Source organism: Pan paniscus, chromosome 2 (genome assembly GCF_029289425.2).
Source record: "Pan paniscus chromosome 2, NHGRI_mPanPan1-v2.0_pri, whole genome shotgun sequence".
Taxonomy (NCBI): Eukaryota; Metazoa; Chordata; class Mammalia; order Primates; family Hominidae; genus Pan; species Pan paniscus.
Window position 1 is genome coordinate 122,175,799 of NC_085926.1, and position 19,486 is coordinate 122,195,284.

General features: G+C 44.5%; 1 protein-coding gene across 25 annotated transcripts in view; it reads left to right on the plus strand.

Annotated features, from left to right (window-relative positions):
- Nucleotides 1-19,486, plus strand: part of KALRN (kalirin RhoGEF kinase) — a 692,638-nt gene that overhangs the window by 181,067 nt on the left and 492,085 nt on the right. For all 25 annotated transcript variants that reach the window (XM_034957211.2, XM_034957212.2, XM_034957221.2 and 22 more), the window contains exon 2: nt 13,261-13,335. In XM_034957211.2, the coding sequence (XP_034813102.1) occupies nt 13,261-13,335 (75 nt within the window). The remainder of the gene's footprint in view (nt 1-13,260; nt 13,336-19,486) is intronic.

The window sequence follows — 19,486 nt, forward strand, 5'->3', positions numbered from 1 at the left end:
CCACTTTCCTGTGCCTTCACACCTAGCTCTGTGTGTTAAGGGTAACATAACCTCTCTAGCTTTTGTTTCTCTGTGAACTCCCCCTACTTACTACAGCCTGACAACTCAAGGCCAACTAAGAAAAAGACTCACAGGTCACTTACTCTCCCCAGACCTCTCTCCACAGGGCTCTGAAGGCTGCCTACTAGGTAGATGTGGTGGCTTCTTCATCTCAGATGGTGGCCTCGCTATCAGGATGTGTTTTCAGTAGGCATGCTTCTCAGAAATGCCACCTTGACCTGTAGATCTTTATGTAGAACCCAGTCTCATAAGGGCAGGGGGAAGAGGAGTTGGGAAAAGAAGGAACAAGGCCTGCCAACTGCTGGCAGCTGCTGGCAGCTATGGTCATGGAGATGCCCCGACCATAGCCCCCTGGCCACAGGAGGAGGGACAAATGCACAATCAGCTGGGCAGCTGGTCTTCCTTTGGGAACAGGAGGCTTTCTTTTACATCTGGGGCACCTGGGTAGGGGAGCAGGAGTAGTTGTAGTGCTCGCAGAATAGCCCAGATTGGGTAGCAGAGGGAAACAATAAAAATTCAGAGGACCCACACAGATGGGTGTGAGCGGTGTAGCTTACTGGTATGCAGTGGGAAGCTGGGGAGACATTTTTTTAGCTGCCGTTTTCTGAGTTTACTCCGTTTACTTACTCATTCACTTGCTCACTCATTCATATATTCAGTACTTATTATTGAACATCTACCATGTGTCAGGCCCCATGAAGGAGATATCAAGATGAACAGAGAAGAGTGAGCATTATGTTTACTTAGTGTCAGCTAGGTGTTTGGTTTTTCAATTTTCCTCCCTTAATCATTACAACAGCCTATGAAGTGTACGTATTCTTATCTCATATGAAGAAACAGAGACCCAGAGAGATTAAGCTGTTCGAGGGCACACAGCTAATAAATACTGGAGCTGGGAGTCAGACTTCTGTCCAAAGTCTATGCTTGACTCAGGGCTGTGACCTTCCTCTCAAGACATGCTTGTCCTGGGAGAGCTTGCTGTCTTAAGTAGAAGACAGCATGCTGAGCAAGTAATGGCCAGGTGTGTCCTATGGTGCCAGCCTCACTAGGAACACTCCAGAAACCTTATCCTGCCATTATCCAGGCTCCAGCAGATCTTGTTAAACATGTGTGCAGACCCTTTCTGCTGGCTCTAACCTTGACACAGTGTCATGAATCGAGGAAGGGCCTGGGGTCAAGTTGTCATCCCTCCAATGGCGGGGGTGTCATAAGTTTGGAAGGCTTACTGGAAATGTACTGCCTTGGTGTCTACAAAACTCATTTTGTGTTCAACTAACCTCAGTTCTTCCAGCTCTTAGTAGCTCCATAATGAGAGAGAACCACCTCTAATAAAGCTTATTCTTACAGCACAGGATCTTTCAGACAGCCTTCACCTTCTACCATCTGCCACAGTTTCCATTTATCTCAGCTAAGGAATCAAAATCATTTCATTTTTTTCTCTGCCAGCCCAACCATGGTATTGGGTTCCAGCTAAACCATGAGTGTCATAAAGTGTGCTGTGAGGGAGGCAGAGCCTAGAAAATAGGATCTAGTGGTTTGAACCCAAGATAACTTGTAGACTCTCACTGTGACTGCCCTAGGCTATTGGTTCTCAACGATTTAGGGTGTCATAGATCCCTTTGAAAATCTGTTGACAACTGGACTTAAAGATTGTCTCTCAGAAAAATAGACACATATGGACAGATATGCAATGGTTTGCATACAGTTTCACGAGGTTCATGGCTTTCCCCCATCACATACATTTTGAGGCAGGGTTTATAGGCCTGCTTCAGTTTGTCAGGTGAAAAGTATAACTTAGTCTGTCCTCTGGTGAGTAGAGTTGAGGATTACCCAGTCTACCCTCCAGAATTCTGGAGAAGGATTTTGGCTTCATGAGATATTCAGATCACCCCTGCTTTCCTATTTAGCACTTAACATTGTTATGCTTCTTTCTAAAGAAATAGCAGACATCATGAGTCAAATGTTTTCCCAATCATGGCAAATTTTCTAGCTTATGCTGGGCCCTGGTTATGCTAGGTCCACAGGGGAAGCTTTGTTGTTTATCTCCAGCAAACATTAACTCATCTCTTTGTTATTATGGATAGGGTCTAGGTCTTGGGAAAACCCCATTGTGTCTTAGTTAGTCTCCCCTCTTCTCCTAGACCCACCTGAGACTCATCACCTGTCTTGTCCAATCTAGGACCTAGGTAATGATCCCATAATCCATTACCTCTTCTCTTCTTACTGCTTTTTCACATTTTAGAGACTTCCTTAGAGCTGGGGTTTTAGTATCTCTTTTGGATTATCTGAATATTTGTCCCCCATGTGTACCTCTATATTATATTTCTTGCATGATATTGATATTACATGTTGGTTTGTCTGACTCTTTCCTTAAATTAAAAGTCCCTTAAGGTCAGGACCTCTATATTGTTTACTTTTGTACCCACAGTAATTGTAACTTTGCCTGACACATATAGGTGCTCAATAAATATTTATTGAGTTGAATTGTATATGTTTGGATATCCAAGGCAATAACTTAAATAGGGACTCAAAAATTGCTTAAAACTCCAGGAATCTTTCCATGGCTAATCCATCAGATATGGTTAGCCAATTTATCTAGATACCTGAACATTGTATCAGGGGACATATAGGGTTCATGCTGTCTCATTTCCATGGGATCTGTGTATGTGTGTGTGTGTGTGTGTGTGTGTGTGTGTAGGGGTACGTACACAGACCTTCGCTTCTTGGTTACCACAATAGCTTGAAAACAATATCAAAAAAACCTCTCTTCTGTAATCTCTCTGTATGCATATCCCTCCAATGCTTCTTCACATTTCTTTATCTCCATGATATATCTTAACATCTCTTTCATCTCTGCCTCTTTCTCTTTTGGTTGGCATATCCTAAGACAGCATGGACAGCAGCCACTCCAAGTAGCAACATCACACTAGTTCAGGACCAAGAACAGCGGCATACATCTCCTGGCTGTGGGGAGAGGGTGCTTTAGTTTGCTAGTTTGTTCAGTAAAATGACCTTTGGATGTGTCCCTTCTCAGCTGTCAGACCGTACCTGCAGTTCTGCAAACCTGGTTGTTACTTTGGTCCTGGTTGTTCCATGTATGTGGTGGACCTGTGCCCAGTCTGTGCCAGTGTATCCCTGTGACATTGCTCATTGATGGTCATGGTGAGGACACTGGAGCAGGAGTGGCATGGTTGTAGAATCAGAAAGAGAGCAAGTGGGAGTGGGAAGAAACTCTAGGCTTGGGTGAGAGGGTCTGCTCCAGGAGCTGCCTGTGAGGGTCCTCCGCCCTAAACTCTGTGGTCAGCCATTGCTACTTTACTGCCACCCACATGGGGGTTGGAGAGGTGGTTGAGGGGAGAGGCATCCAAGAGGTGCTGGGCAATTTCATATTTAGATACCTGCCAGAGTGCCTTCCATAATGACAGAGCCCCAAACTGACTTTTCAAGTCAGCAATTTCAAGTTTAACTAGTCTTTATGCCCTGATTAAATTAAGTATTAATATTATTGATATTTGTGCTGGGGAAAAGGGAGGGGGACTGAGATGAGGGTCCCAAGGAGCAAAGCTTTTCTGTGTCTGAACTTGCACAGCACACACCTTCTGCCCCTCGGCGCCTTTGTAACTCTCTCCAAATATATTATAATAGCAAATACACAACTAATGTTCAACAGTTGGATCATAATAATCACTGACAAGCTAATGTTCTCTGTTACTTTGAGGACCCATCCAACAGCAGTGCTTAAAGTAACAAAAAAGACAATAAATCTACCACTATCACCACTACCTGTGATGTATGAGCACTTTAGGTAACCTGGTGAGTTAGAAAGGAATCAGTTTCAAAACAAACACAGTGGGTGGATAGAATCACTTCTGAAGTGGCCATTTTCTTGTGTCTGTGCTATACTCAAGATGTCAACTTTTCTGGAGAGGGAGGGCGGGAGGAAGAGTGAGTAAGCCTGTGTGTATTGCAGCTGAGGTCTCAACTCGAACTAATATTAAATCTTGTGAAGAATAAACAGAAATGGTTGCTCATTAGCTGGGCTTAGAGAGGCGTTACCCATATGTTTAAAGTGCTAATTATTAGTGATCTTTAATGGAGCTAATTTAGCAGTAGAAAGTGTTACAAATTTCCATTCCTCAAAGGTAGCCCATTAGCCAGGTCTTTATAGCTAATATTGACTTTAGAAAGTTCATATTGAAATTGGCCTCAATTAGAGTTTATGTGAGAGAGGGAGAAAGATGAACATGAAGGTAGAAATAAGCACAAAGAAGCATCATGGGAGGAAGAGACATGGCAGTTACTAAACACTTTTTACGTAGAAGGTGTCATGACACTTGGGATGTGAAAAACTCTGCCTCTGGGTCACCCATTAAGTGCCAGCTGTGTACCAAGCACTAAAGCCATTGAGAGAAGTACTCAGCCCCTGCCATCAATGAGCTTAGAGTCTAGCGAGGGAGGCAGATGCAGTGGTGGACAATGGCAGAACAGGGAGGTACACGCCAGTGATATACTGAGGCAGACAAGTGAGTCCAGCCCAGATGGTGATTGAGCAGTTAGGGCAGGCACCCTAAGGAAGCTGTCCAGCTCACTATAGTGCAGGGCAGAGGATGGTCATTTATGGAAATAAACTTCAAATGCATATCAGAGTTGAGAGAAGGTAGACATTGCTTTTCTCCAGTGTAAAGGCTGCCCGGCCTAGTTATCAGCCAAGTCCCTGGTTGTTGTCTCAGGTTACAGGAGACCTGGTCAGTTTGCTTAGAAAAGCTCAGTATTTAGCAATTGCCAAAAGAAGAACATTTTTTTCCCCTTTTTGTGTTGAAATCAGGTTAGCAGAGGCTCCTGGGTGTCCTTTGCTTAGAAATCCCATGGTCAAGGAGGAGAACTCTGCTGCACCATCCCTCCTGCACACCTGCCACCTAAGGAGGGGGATGCTCCTTGGTCCATTTGATGTTTGTGGGTGACAGTGATGAAGGAAGACTGTGGAGAGTTGGCCCCACTGCGCACAGGTAGATTTTCAGGTTGGGGAGAGGCATGTGGGTCTCCACACTGTGCTGTGTGTTTGGTTGCTGACATAAAGCTGCCCAGCCTCTCTCTCTCTCTCTCTGCCAGGTTTATTCCTTTCTCTAAGCACACACTTCCTGTCTTGGTGGTAGGTTTTGTTTTGTTTTGTTTTGTTTTGTTTTGAGATGGAGTCTCCCTCTGTCTCCCAGGCCGGGGTGCAGTGGCGTGATCTCTGTTCACTGCAACCTCTGCCTCCCGGGTTCAAGCACTTCTCCTGCCTCAGCCTCCCGAGTAGTGAGGTTTACAGGCTCACACCACCACAACTGGCTAATATTTGTATTTTTAGTAGAGACAGGGTTTCATTGTGTTGGCCAGGCTGGTCTCGAACACCTGACCTCGTGATCTGCCCACCTGGGCCTCCCAAAGTGCTGGGATTACAGGCATGAGCTACTGAGACCGGCCGGTGGTAGCTGTTTTAAGGAGAACTCTAAGGAACATATTTATAGTCACTGGCGGCATTTTTCAACAGTTTCCTTAATAGCTCCTTAGTGTCTATAAAGAGGAGACAGGAACATTCACCTCTATTTCTTTCTCTCTCTCTTTCTGTGTGTGTGTGTATGTGTGTGTGTGTGTATCTTTCTCTCTAGCTCTTTATCTCTTGCTCTTACCCCTTTTCCTTATGTTTTCTCCCACTCTTGCCACCTCTCTCTTTTTCTCTTGTGTTAACATAGGAAAGGAGGGGATGAAAGAAGGGAGAATGAAGGGAATGAAGATCTTGCTTCTAATAGGTTCTCTACTAACTCCAGTTTGACTAACAGTGTCTTCTCCTAAGGGCTCCACCCATTTTCTACACAGAAGAGACCAGGACTTTAAGTCTCTTTCCTTTATGATTCAGTTTCACATTGCACTTTCATGGGGTCTTACACAAACTGTCAGCCTGCTACTGTCCCAGCAGATCCCAGGAGGTTACCCACAAACATGCTTCCTGCCTCTCCTTGGACTTAGGGAGAAGATCAAAAGAGACAAAGTTCCAGTGCCCCTACCCCCTATTCTACCACTAACCTCAGCAGGGGCCAAGTCCCAACCTCCCCGTACCCTCAAAGATAAAGCAGAATGTGACCTGGAGGTTGGGATCAGAGCCTGCTGGGCCAAGCCCTGTTCAGGAGCCACAGCCTTCTTCTGGGACCAGCCAGATTCCACCCAGCTCTGCCCCTTGCTGTATGTAGCACAGACCTGGCTCTCGGAGTCTCTGAAGGCACTTGCAGTGGCATCTTTGCCGATGCCTCCCCAGGTGTCCACCCTGTTGGGAGTCAGACCACAGAGCCCACCCTCCTCCATGCACTCCTTTTCATCACCCCCTAAGTCTGCTTTTCTGTTCATTGAGTAAAATCTCTTCATCCATGGCATACAGTTTGTTTGCCCCTCCCTCTCTGCCTTGGCATGTACTGCTTCCCACCATCCCTTGCCTCTTCTGTTATTTAAAATCTAGTTTGAAGATCATCTTCTCTGTGGAGACTGACCTGATGGATCATCTCGACTTGCCATTCTCTGTCTTCTCTGTGCCTGTGCATGGTCAGTTTCAGTATTTCTTGACTCTTTTTTGTGACAGGCCCTGTGCGAGGTTCTGGAGTAGAACAAGGAATACTACATGGTCCCTACCCTCAAGGCATCAGGATCAGTTAATGGGGAGTAAACAAAAACACATAAATGCCATTCAGGAGTGATAGATTATAAAGTACAACTGGAGACAGCTCAGCTTGATAGGGAGGCCAGGGAAACAGCAGAGAGGAAATGACACATTAGAGAGAGATTTAAGAGGTAGGATCAACAGAACCAAGTAGCCGAATCAATATGTGTGATGGAGGAGGGGGAGGAGTCTAGGGTGCTTCCCAGGTTTCTGTTTGGTTAGCTCCGTGGATGATGGCACCAGTAATTAAGATATAGTGGATACAGGATGGTCAGATTGGGGGAAGGGTGGGAAGGTTTTTATCAGAATCTCAGAGTCTTCACTGGTTTTTTATGCAGTCTGGTAGCTTCCTGGTACTGGGGGAAATGGACACTCGGTATTTTATTAGGCTGGAAACTCAGCAGAAATTGGGTTTCCCCTCCAAGGGAGAGAATTGCCTGAGATGGGCACTGTGTTCTCAGATGCAGAGCTCCCCAGGTGGGAGCACCCCTCCTTTCTGTTTCTTGACCAGCATTTCCCCAGTGTTCAGGGCTTTGTACCTGTGAGTGGGGGTGCAGGTGGGATAAAGAGGCATAAGCAGACTGGCTTCTCTGTCCTTTAGGGCTATCTTAGAGATGGCATCTTGGTGACAGTATTTATGCTACCGAAAGTAGTTAGAGAAGGTAGGGCTCTGAGGGTAGGAAGGAAGATTTGTGGTGAAATTAAAACATCTGATACATGAAGGAATGGTTTAAGCTACCAAAATTCTGAGCAGTTTGGACAGGTGTTATTCATAAACACTCCTGCCACCAAAAACTAAGATGTGATCCACTCTTAATGCCCTGGAGGGGGAATTTATCTACCTCCCAGATAGCCTTTTTATTCCAAAGCTGAATTTGAATAATAGATGATTATAGGGTAATGGCTGAATCTCTGGAATCTCTGGGCAGTGGAGAGGGGTCTTCCCATGGTAGGGGCCGGAGGGGTGATGAGTAGTGTTAGATGAGATTTTAGGGGTCCTGTTTAGGCCAGGCTACAGGATGCTTTTCTCCATCTTCTGCCTCTGAGGCAACTCTGGAATGGAAAGACATACTTTAGTACACAACTTCCCAAAGTGTAATGTGCGTATGGATCAGCTGGGTTTTTTTTTGTGTGTGGTGGGGGCTGTTGAGACAGGGTCTTTCTCAGTCACCCGGGCTGGAGTGAAGTGGCATGATCACGGCTCACTGCAGCCTCGACCTCCCTGGCTCAATCAATCCTCCCACCTCAGCCTCCCGAGTGGCTGGGACTACAGATGCGTGCCACCATGCCTGGCTAATTTTTGTTGTATTTTTTGTATAGATAGGGTTTTGTCATGTTGCCTATGCTGGTCTCAAACTCCTGGGCTCAAGTTGTCTGCCTGCCTTAGCCTCCCAAAGTGCTGGTATTATAGATGTGACCTACCATGCCTGGCCTCACCTGGGGTTCTTGTTAAAATGTAGGCTCTGACTCTGTAAGTCTGGGGTGGAACTTGAGATTTTGCATTTCCAGCAAGGTTCTAGGTGTATGTGATGCTTATTACCTTGGGTAGCAAGGCTTTAGGACTCATCTTTAAGAAGCTTTTTTTTTTTTTTTTGAGTCTCCTTGCATTTTGTACAGGTGGTGTCCTGTCTCTGATAATAGTTAATTGTCCTATTTGGAAACCCGTCTTTCTCTGCTTGGAAGCCCCCTTGGAGAGCAGGATCCATTTCTTATTTGTCTTACTGTCACTGAAGCCCGACATATGGCCTGGCCCATAGTAAGTGGTCAATATAGAATTAATGAAATAATGACCTTAGGAATAGGAAAATTTCAAAATTACAACCTAACTAAGGTCCAGCCAAATGAGCTCCTGCACCTCTCAATTGTAAGCCAGATCTCTTTTATGCAGCCTCTCAGTGACTCAGTGCCATTTTGAGTAAGGCTTCTATACTGGACACCACACGGGTGAAGTAGAAAGAGAAGGCAGAAACCTGAGCACAGGGAAATGTGCAGAAACAGGGCTCAGGCCCACTTGAAGCAACATTAGAACACTTACATAGTAACTTCTAAATAGGTGCACATTAAAGGGGTGTGACTGAGAACCAAAAGGAAACAAAGAGCAATCCATGGATACTCTGGCAGCTTGAACCTCCAATGCTCTATAAATGCCCACTCTGTTGTTTGTTTCTTCACTTGTTGAAATCAGGAATGCTTTCTGAAGGAGGTTAGTATGGAACACAAGGCACCCAGGTGCCCTGGGGAATATACTGCTACTCTAGACCCACAAAACCACAGACAGGGCTGGGGGGCTCAAGGGCCAGTTTTACCATTGCCATGTAAGGTCACACAGAGGCTGGAAGCCACAGTGAGGCTGACTGGCATTTTCCAACATGGGAAATGATGACTAGAAGCAATGTAAGCATAACACATTTGGAGCAAGGAGAAGCAAAAGTGGGGCTTGGAGAAGACCCATGCTGGAGGATCCTGGGGAGATGGCAGGGGTAATTTGTACTTCCTTAATAGATGTGGAGCATTTCAACTTTGCTAATTAACGGAACAGCAGGCTTGTAATTCTGACAGCAGCAGGACACAAATGGGGTGGGATTAGCACTGAATGCCAGTGAAGCATGCCTTTGTCCTTAAGAAGAGGCACAACACCCACCACCCACGTTGGGTCAGGTCCATGAAGGTGCCATCCCTGATTTTGTTTTTTGTTTTTTCCTGCAGCAACTCCAAGGGCTTAAGGTTTTTTTTTTTTAATGTCTTCTCAGGCCTTCCAGGATTTTTTTTTTTTAGATGGAAACAGGTCTATGATTGGTCTAGAGCAGGAGTGTCTAGTCTTTTGGCTTCCCTGGGCCACATTGAAAGAAAAAGAATTGTCTTGGACCACACAGAAAATACACTAATACTAATGACAGCTGAAGAGCTAAAAAAAAAAAAATTGCAAAAAAAATCTCATAATGTTTTAAGAAAGTTTACAAGTTTGTGTTGGGCTACATTCAAAGCTGTCCTGGGCTGCATGAGGCCTGTAGACCACAGGTTGCACAAGTGTGATCTAGAGTTTATTTTCTAATAGTTCTACCAAATATACCAGAAATAACAATGGCAATGGAAGCTTGCCTTCTTCAAGAGATTAAGCCTCATTGAAGTTCTTCCATCACTATTCTCCCATTTTGGCATTTTGGGCTACCTGCAAAATGGGGTGATCTGCCCCTGAGTATCTGTAAACTGATTCTGGGGGACAAATGGGCCAGGAAGCCAGTGAAATGTTTTATCTTCCCAAGGTGCAATGAATCTTGTTAGGGAATTTATTCCCAGTACTTCCTTTTAAAGCATATTGATCTGATAACCTGAGGATCTTAAAGGCCAACAAATATGAAGAGAAGGTTTAGAAAGTCTCAGAGTATTAGAGCTGAGTAGTACCCTGGAGGGCATCTACTCAGATCGCCAGTGCTTGGTGTGACAAATGAAGTCACTGACCTTGTATAAGTCATTTTAGGAAGGGTCAACATTTCATTGATTCATTTATTCTTTCATCAAATATTTATTGAACATTTACCGTGAGTCTACCAAGACACGTACCCGATAGTGAAAACATGTTGCTATTTCATTGGTCCTGTTTGAGTTAGCATTCAATGAACTTCTCCTTTATTATATATTCCAACAGCTGGTTTCACAAGGGCCCTGGGGGAATTGATATGATACATAGTATCTTTAGTCAGTGCAAATAGGTTTTATATGCAAGGTCACCAATTTCTGAGCTGCTGGGCTAATTAGCTCTACTTGGCTTTACATAATACATATATTGTTGAAAAGTTATATGTAATTTAATTTTTGGCAAATGAAAAACTAATTCAAATCACTAGGGGAACTTTATTTGAAGAGACTCTGGAGCAAATCCTTTTATAATGTGAAAATTTTAGTTGTAATTGGAAATGATTGTCCCCTAGTTTGGATTTTGTAAATGTGGACACTTTAGGTTTACTTGTGGACACACAACCAGGCCCAGCAGTGGCCTCTACAGGGTCAGGGAGGACCCTGGCCTGGGAAGTAGAAGCCCTAGGAATCCTAGAACAGCCCAACCCAAGGTATTGACATTTACTGGAGCCCATGACTGCAAGCTGCATGGACAAGCTGCACACCTTCTCTCAGGTCCTGGGCCCTGGTGGGGAGAAGGAAGAGGTGGGGCACAATGAGTGGGTGTGATGGATGAGACTTGGAGCTTCCTCTTCCTCTCCAAGGATGGGAGTAGAGAGGAGATAGGATGGGGAACCCTTTGCTTCCATTATAGCAAATTTGAAACCCTTCCTTAAGATCTTATGGCTATTTAGAACTAGGACCCTCTTGTGTACTGCAACACAGTAGAGGACAAGAGGGACAGCAGTAGAAAAAAATAGGAAAAGAGTTTAGGAGAAAAGAGAGTTATGTGGACTCTTTTTGTATAGTAAATCTCATTAGTTTGGGCCTTGCTATTTTTGAACTTGTAAATAATCTGAAAGAAGACAGGACTGAAATTTAACTTTTATATTACATTTTTTCTATAGAAATTAGTAGAGTGCATGGTGATATAGAGGAAAGCATTTTAAAATTAATGTATAGAAAGATATATTTCACAAAGGAAAATCATGTATTTTGATACAGAAGCATCATTGTTCACAAACAAGTCATGTATTAGTTAAAGATCCTTGATCCTTGTCTAACAGATAAAGCCTAATAGATTGCCAAGGAAGCTGAAATGTCTCCTCATTGCATGAGGATGAAAAAAAATACTTTATATATCTATTTGTAAATTCTGTAATAATTTATATTGATCCTAATTAGCCTCTATTAGTGAAATTTAATTGTTTTTCTGTGGAGAAGATAAAATTAGAGCATAAATATCTGTAGAAACAGGATAGAAAGTTCAAAATAGTGCTTATAGGCTTTGAAATTCGAGTATTCTTTTTTATGGTGTTACTTTGTTTTCCTATTGCTCAAGGTCTTCTCAAAGTGAGCCTTGTAGCTGGTTCTCTGTCAGCTAGTAAAGAGAAACGACTGATGAATAAAAAGACTTGCAGTCTTCATTTGGTGAAAAATGAAAGAGAAGAAATAGGCAAAATGGTCAGAGACACTTAGGAAATTTGTTTTAGGTTTAGGGTATGACCTCTGATCATAGAAACTGGCATTGTGAGCACACATCTCTCTTCCTCCTTGGTTGAGTGTGCAGTTGGCCCACTTCACTTCCCTAGGCCAGTGATCTTACGCCTGGCCCAGAATTTTATTGCCAAAATTCCCGGATGGGTTTCTTGAAACAGTCAATGTTTAGAGATTGAAGGATTGAGTGGGATTGTCCTGCCCAGCATGTTGTTTTTCTCTGTCAGTTGTCAAATTTGGATCCTAAGGGCGTAAGCCAAGTGGAGAAAGGCACCAGAGGGGGTATCCATGGTATCTGGTTCTGCTCTCTGAGCTGACATACAACCGCTCGCCTTCTGAGGTTTATTTGTGTCATGTCCCTAATGGCGACACATAACAGAGACCCCAGTTATAGCTCGAATCGCTGTAAGTGTGGGTGGCTCTCCCTGAGAGTCCCTGTGGGGTTCTTAGGTTAAATGATAGGGATGCAATGGGCTAGCCTGGGGTTTGTGTATGTGGAAGCTGGGTCCTGACTTCCCACAAATCTCACACTGGGCTGGATTGTCCTTTGCCTCCTGAGGCTACTGTTCCTCCAGGCACATCTTTAGTTTCCATTCTTTGTGAGCCCCAAGATTCTGCCTCCAGCCCCCTAACAGGAACTCAACTAGAACATAGAAAGGACTTTCTAAATGAGAAGCAAGATTTAGAAAGAGAACAAGTTAAACAAGGTAGTGGGTAGTGCATTTCCTTCCCAGGAGATTTGTATCTCCCCATCTCCTGTCTATTGTGGACCAATGATGATGACATTGAGGGGAGGAGGAAGAGGTGGGGAGAGGAGTATTGTCATCAACTTTGCTTCCATCTGTAGGAGTTTTGTGGTTTACTTTCCTTGTTTGTAAAATAAAGACTAATAGTTGTTGTGCCAGAGGAAAGGCAAGAAGGATTATTTAGGACTTTGTAATCCATCTTGATATCAATTAACTAATTCAACAGATATTTCCTGAGTGCTGAGTATGTTCAAGACACTGTGCTAGGCACTAGAGGTACAAACATGATTTTTTAAAAGTCCCCCGTCTTCAAGTTGCTCAATAGCAACAGGGCTGTTTTTTTTTTGTTTTGTTTTGTTTTTTGTTTTTTGCCCCCACTGCATGGAGGTTTCTCCATGTGGGGAGGGTGACTTGGATTGTCCTTTCCTTGAGAAAGACTGGGGGGTTGCAGCCCTGATCACCCCTATGGCTGGCATGATGTGGAAGTATCCCTTCTGTTGCAGACCCTCTCCTGGTCCATCGGGCTGGGCTGTAGGACCTGGACAAGGCAGGACTTGCCGGCTGATAATGGGATTGGGAGACTGAGGATGGGACCCTGCGATTCAGCCAGCTGGCTCCTCTCACCCTGATTCCTTCTGGTTTGTTGTCCCACAGGGTCTTTTCGGAATGATGGTTTGAAAGCTTCTGATGTCCTTCCTATCCTAAAGGAAAAAGTGGCCTTCGTGTCTGGTGAGTATTTGTGGGACTTTCTTTTGTAAAAGACCTAGAGAAGTTGTGTGTGTGCACATGTGTTCAGATTCACTTGTGTGTTAGTAGGGGAGAAGTAGGGGTGGGGAAGTTATGCTTGGGGCAGCTGCTTTCTTTCTCCTGAGGCAGATGGAGGGAGAAAGGAGGGCTCTGGCCCCAGCTGAGTGTTCTAAAGGACACCCAGAACCAAAGGGACATTCCCTGAGCTTCCCACCCAACCTCAGCCCCCTGGCCTGGCCCTGTGAGAGTTGCTCCAACTGGAGAATCTGTGCACTTGGCACATTCCTGGAGGTTTTATTTGAGTTCATTTCTGCATGGATCAGGGACGGGAGATTTTTAAAGGAGTTTTTGCTTCCTCCTTATCTTTCTGTCCTGGCAAAGGGAACTCAAGTGAGGGTTCATGTTTAGATGTTTAGTTTTTGTTTTTTTCTGAATAATGACTTCCAAATATTTATATCTGACTTCTCTCTCCCATACATCTTGTGCACAAAGACCTCTTAATGTCTCACTCTGGGGTCAGCAATCTGTAGCTGGTGGGCCATCCACCAGTTTTTATAAATAAAGTTTTATTGGTACACAGCAATGTGTATTTGTTTATGGAGTGTATTAGTTTCCCATTGATGGTGCAACAAATTTCCATGAGCTTGGTGGCTTGCAACAACAGAAACTCATTATTGCACAGTTCTGGAAGCCAGAAATCCATTTCATGGGGCTGAAATCTAGGGGTCAGCAGGGCTGTGCTTCCAGAGTTTCTAAGAGAAAATTGGTTCCTTTCCTCTCCCAGCTTCCAATGGCTGCTGACATTCCTTGGCTTGTGGCTGCATCATTTCCATCTCTACCTCCAGGGTCAAATTGCCTTCTCCTCTTGCATCTGTGTCAAATCTTTCTCTGCCTCTCTCTTTTAAGGATACCTGTGACTACATTTAGGGCCTACCTAGATAATCTAGAATAATCGCCCTATCTCAAGATGGTTAACTTAATCATATTTGCAAAGTCTTTGCCATAATATGTTTGTGGGCTATTATTCAACCTACTACAGATTGTGTTGATGGCTGCCTTCTCGCTGTAACAACAGAGTTGAGTAGCTATTTTGCAGAGACCATTTGGCCCATGAGCCTGAAATATTTACTCTCTGACCCTTTAAGAAAAAGTCCGGTGACCCCTGATATAATTGAAGCCAAAGACTGGCCAGAGCCCCTAAGGCAGTTGTTCTCAAACAATAAGGTATGCCAGAATCACTCTGGGTGCCTGTTCCAGGGCTCCACTCTAGGCCTCCTGGATCAGAATTTCTGGTAGGGTCTGAGGCAGAGGCTGGGATAGACAGTGTTAGTAGAGAAAGATTGTATTTTGAGAAACATGCCACGTGCTTATACCACATGGACCAAACCTTTATTTCTGGGTGATTTTGGTTATCTACAAGGAGTAGCAGTGGAGTCACAGAGCAAGAGCTAGTCCAGTCCTGTAGAGCAGAGGTTCATGCCACAGGCACTGTTGGTCTGGCTGTTGGGCGACAGCCAAAATAGAGAGAAGAGGAGGCGGGAAGAGGATAAAGGAAAGGGGAAGTTAAGCAGCAGTTGTCTCCCACCTCATCGGAGAAAATGCGAGAGCCCGATGATTCAGAGTGTAGGTGTGGGAGGTGAGGGCAGGCATGCAATGGGAGTGTGCAGAAGACTTTGTAATGACTAAATGCATTCTATATTATTGTAATTATTGTTAGCAGTAGTAGCAATAGTAATTTATGATTGCCATTGCTGTTAGATGAGAGTGACCTGGCAGCTGCCTCTTCCCATTAGGGGCTAGTATATCTTATAAGGTAATGAGCCCCCTGCCACTGAAGATGTTGAACAGGCAGAACAACTCCTTGGCAGGATTACGCAGCAGTGATTTCGGTATGGGGAGAGGCATAGGTAACACAACCTTTAAAACCTTTAGAAACTTGGATTCTGATTTCTTGCTAAGTATATGGGAAGACCTTGTGCAGAAATCCTAGAGGCCACTGAGCAGTGCCAGGCCTCTGATTTCTGCTGATCCCCATAGCCTGGGCTCTCAAGGATGTGGCCCACAGCCCTCTGGGAGCCCAATCTTATCTTTTCTTCCTTCTTTTTATGGTCCTTAGTTAACCTGATGTTCTTCCTGTCCCCTGGATATCCTGCCAATACTCCCATTTCTCTTGTGCCTGACACTTCTTTCCCTCTGCAGTGCCTTCTCCATACCTTCTGCCAAGTTGAGCCTTTCCTCTCCTTCCAGAGTCAGTTTCTACTTTACCTCCTCCAGGAGACCTTCCTGGATCTAATGTATTCCTCTGAGAATCATCCTATTCCACATCAGTTTGGGGCATATGCATGCACAATACACTCTGACATGGAGACCCTTGCTTGATGTTCATGGTTTATTTTTTCCCGTGTAAATTCAGTCAGAGCCCTGGGCAGAGCCTCAGAAAAAAACCTTCTCAAGTGGTAGGGGCTTGTCCTAATGGAGCTCATAGAAGCAACGTGGCCAGGAAGGCAGTCAGGAATGAGGCAGGTAGAAAATTCCCTGAGTAGGACGAAGGGGGCTGGGAGCATAGCTCTCCCCCATTTGCCAGCGTAAGCCGAACAGCCTGGGGTAAGCCTTATTCAACTGCACCTGCGCTTGTGGTGCCAGAAACTTCTGGGCTTAGGGAACATTGCCCTTCCATGTCTGGGAAGGACACTGAATAAACTGGGAAGATAATGACTGGCTGCATTAAAAAAGCAAAAAACAAAAACAAAACAAAACAAAAAAAACCCCAAAACCAAAAAAAACAAAAAAAAAAAACACCAAACCAACCAACTCTTACATCCTGAGCTTTTAAAAGATAAAATGCAAAAATAAAACAAAATAAAGAAACCTATAATTAAATAATGCAGTTTAACAGTTGGATTTCTTTCTGAGAAGAAGAAAGCGCTGCAAGGAAGGTGGTGAGCAGAGAAACAGGCTGTTTGTTAATTGAGCCTGCCCTCCCCTGCTAGCGCCCAGCCTTGGCCAGGCAAAAGGAAAGCCATGCTGCCATGGGAACGTACATTGGGGATAATCCAGGGCAGCCCAGAAGCTTCTGCATGTGGGCGTGTGCATGTCTGTGAGACAGGATTTGGGGCTGTCCCTCAGTGAGCCTCCGTTGTTATCCAGCACTGCCCCATTCTGCTCTGTCATTCACAGCTTACGAGCTCCCCTTGGCCTCTCTGATGTCCTTTGTACTACTTAGAAGTCACAGCACCCATTGTCCCTTTTATCCAGCCTTCTCATGTGGGGTCCATTTCACCCTATTGTCTTTATGTGCATACACGCCTTCCTTTTGGCCACCTCCTCATGATTCCTCTCTGCCTCGCTATCTCCCACCAATGTGGTTTTCCTTATTGGTTTCCACCATTCCCAGGGAACCTTATGTTGCTGTGGCACAATCTTTTGTACCCTGGACCTGCATCTCTCAAAGTGTTTTCCAAGATCAGTTCCACAGGATGATCCTCTACAAAGAAAATGGGGTTCTACTCTCAAAGAAGTTTGGGAAATGCTGGACATTCTAGCTCTCCTTCTTGGAGAATTACAATATCCATTAAAATACATTAACATTTTAAGGCTCTGGGAAGTCCTGCAGTAAAGAACTTTATTTTTTTTTAAATCTGGCATTTTCCAAACTAAAGAATAACCTCATTCCCTAAAAATTTATGTGTCTGTGATGCGTATCCATTAACATCTTGCAGATCTATTGTTACATTGACTTTATCATGGGGTCCTTATTATTCATCTCTGCTTATTGTCCTCTGTAATTTCAGCATCTATGTCAATTATTGATCAAATCCTATAGCTTCATTGCTGCTCAGCCTCCTTGGTACGAAAGTCCTCCACCTACCTACCATGATTATGCACGTCCAAGATCTTGACCCTTGATATGTCTATCTGTGGTTTTAGTCCCTTACTTTGACCTTTCTGATATCCTCTTGTCATTTGGGAGAGGATGGATATGAGAGGAATAAAATTAACACCTTTCCCTCTTTTCTGGGATCTCATCATCCAACAGGACATCTCCCACCCTCCCTGGGCATACCCCATTTATATGGTGCATTAGCTCCACTCTGCCTTCACTCAGCTTGGAGCCTGGCACAGATACTGTGGCCAAAGCTTTCAACAGAGCTTTCGCTGTGCCCTAGTATCCTGTCAGCAACCCTGAAGCTCATGTCCTACCCAGTCCTACTGTCATTCTCGAGAGAAGTTCTCCAGTGATGGTTTCATTTCCCTCTCCTCAGTACCCTAAGCCTACCCTGACCCTGGACTGCCTCTTGTCTACTGTTCCACCCAAAGAACCATGTCCCTCAGGCAGGCTGAACTCTTCCCTCTCCATCACCTATCTCCATTTCCTCCTCTCTCTTGGAGTTCAACAGCCTGCCTCAGAGAGGGGGGCAGCCCCATCTGCTGTGGGCTGGACCCCCGCCTTGTGCCTTCCCTGAGACCTTGCTCCATTGTTGTCCCTACCCTTCCCAGCATAAAGATTCTCTTCCTCTAGGCTCATTCCTCTCCTTTTTTCTATAATCTTCAAAGGTCTCTTCCTTTCTGAATACCACATGGCTTGATCCTGCTGCCTCCTCTTGACTCCTTATCTACACTTCTGGATGTGGGGAATTAGAATTCTCCAGGCTTTCTCTTCTAACTCCTCCTTCCCTTCCATCTGAACCTTCCAAACTTCCTATTCACTATTTATTATATGATTTTAAAGCTCATTCATTAATGGACACTATGCTTAGGAAGTGGAACCAAGTTTCTCAGGAGTGTCAGACAGGGGAAAAAAAAAAGCAGAAACTTGATTCTGTTTCCTGAGCATAGTGTCCATTAGTGAATGCACTTTAAAATCATATAATAAATGGTGAATAGGAAGTTTGGAAAGTAGAGGAAAGAAAAAGTGACCATCTTCCAGCCATCTAAAAACCTCCCCGGCCATGATCCTGAATCTCATGTCTCCAAGGCCAGCCCTGGTTCTAGCTTGGGAGGGGCAGTGTCAGCCAGCCCTCCAAGCCACCCTTTGCCAGTTGGAGCTGTGGTTCCTTGTGGTTCCAAGACTCTACTTGTATAATGTCCAAGGAAGGTCAGGAAAAAAACAACAGCTATGGTAAAACAAGCAAACAAACAAACTGCCAGAGTGACAATGCTTGGGGTGAGGTCAAGGATAGAGGGGAAGGTTGAGAGTGTTGGAGGACCTCCCAGCTTCTGGGAAACCTTCCATTTAATTTTCTCGCTTCCTTTTCCTCATGTGGAAGGCAATGGAGAGATGGGGACCATTTCCAAGGCAGATGAGACAAGGGTGGTTATCACGTCAAAGAACCAGGGCTAGTGGTATGAAAGGTCCAACTCTGAGTTAATCTGTATGAATCTGCCCTGAGTAGGGGCGCTGGGCAGTGGTGGTGGTGCTGAAACACTTTTTCATCAGGGCTGAATCTCACAGTGGCCTGATCTTATGTAATCCTTTTCTCTCTGCAGCCTCCTTACTTCCTCCTCAAGGGTATTCTGGATTGATTTTTTTGTCAAGCCTCCCCTCTATCTGTGTGGCTTCTGGATCCCTTAACCAGAAGGAAACCTTATTCGTGAACTCACACTTGGGCGGGATCCCTGGGAGACTCTGCCCTCTGTGTAAGAGATCCTTGTTTTCCAGTATTGGTGAGGTTCGCACCTCTCCACTCTCTTTCATTAGATCCCTTTGTGGTCCTACTCTGGGGTATATCCAGTGGCCACCTGAGATGTGGCGTGAAGAGTCTGTGATCATGACACAGTGGTTTTCTTTGTGTAATGGCCAATGCCCTGTAAGGTCATAGTTACCCTTAACTTTTTTCCTGTTTAACGCCCCTGAGAAACTTGGTTCCACTTCCTAAGCATAGTGTCCATTAATGAATACATTTTAAAATCATGTAATAAATAATGAATAGGGTATTTGGAAAGTAGAGGAAAGAAAAAGCAAAGATCCAAAATCCTGGCCTTCTAATAGCAACAGCAATTGTCATTTTGGTATACTCCTTCCAGTTATTTTAAATGTGATGTTTAGAAAACACTTGTAATCTTAGTATGTACATATGCATTTGCAGTGATTAAGACCTTGAGCATTCTGATTTCTGATAAGATTCATGTGCTC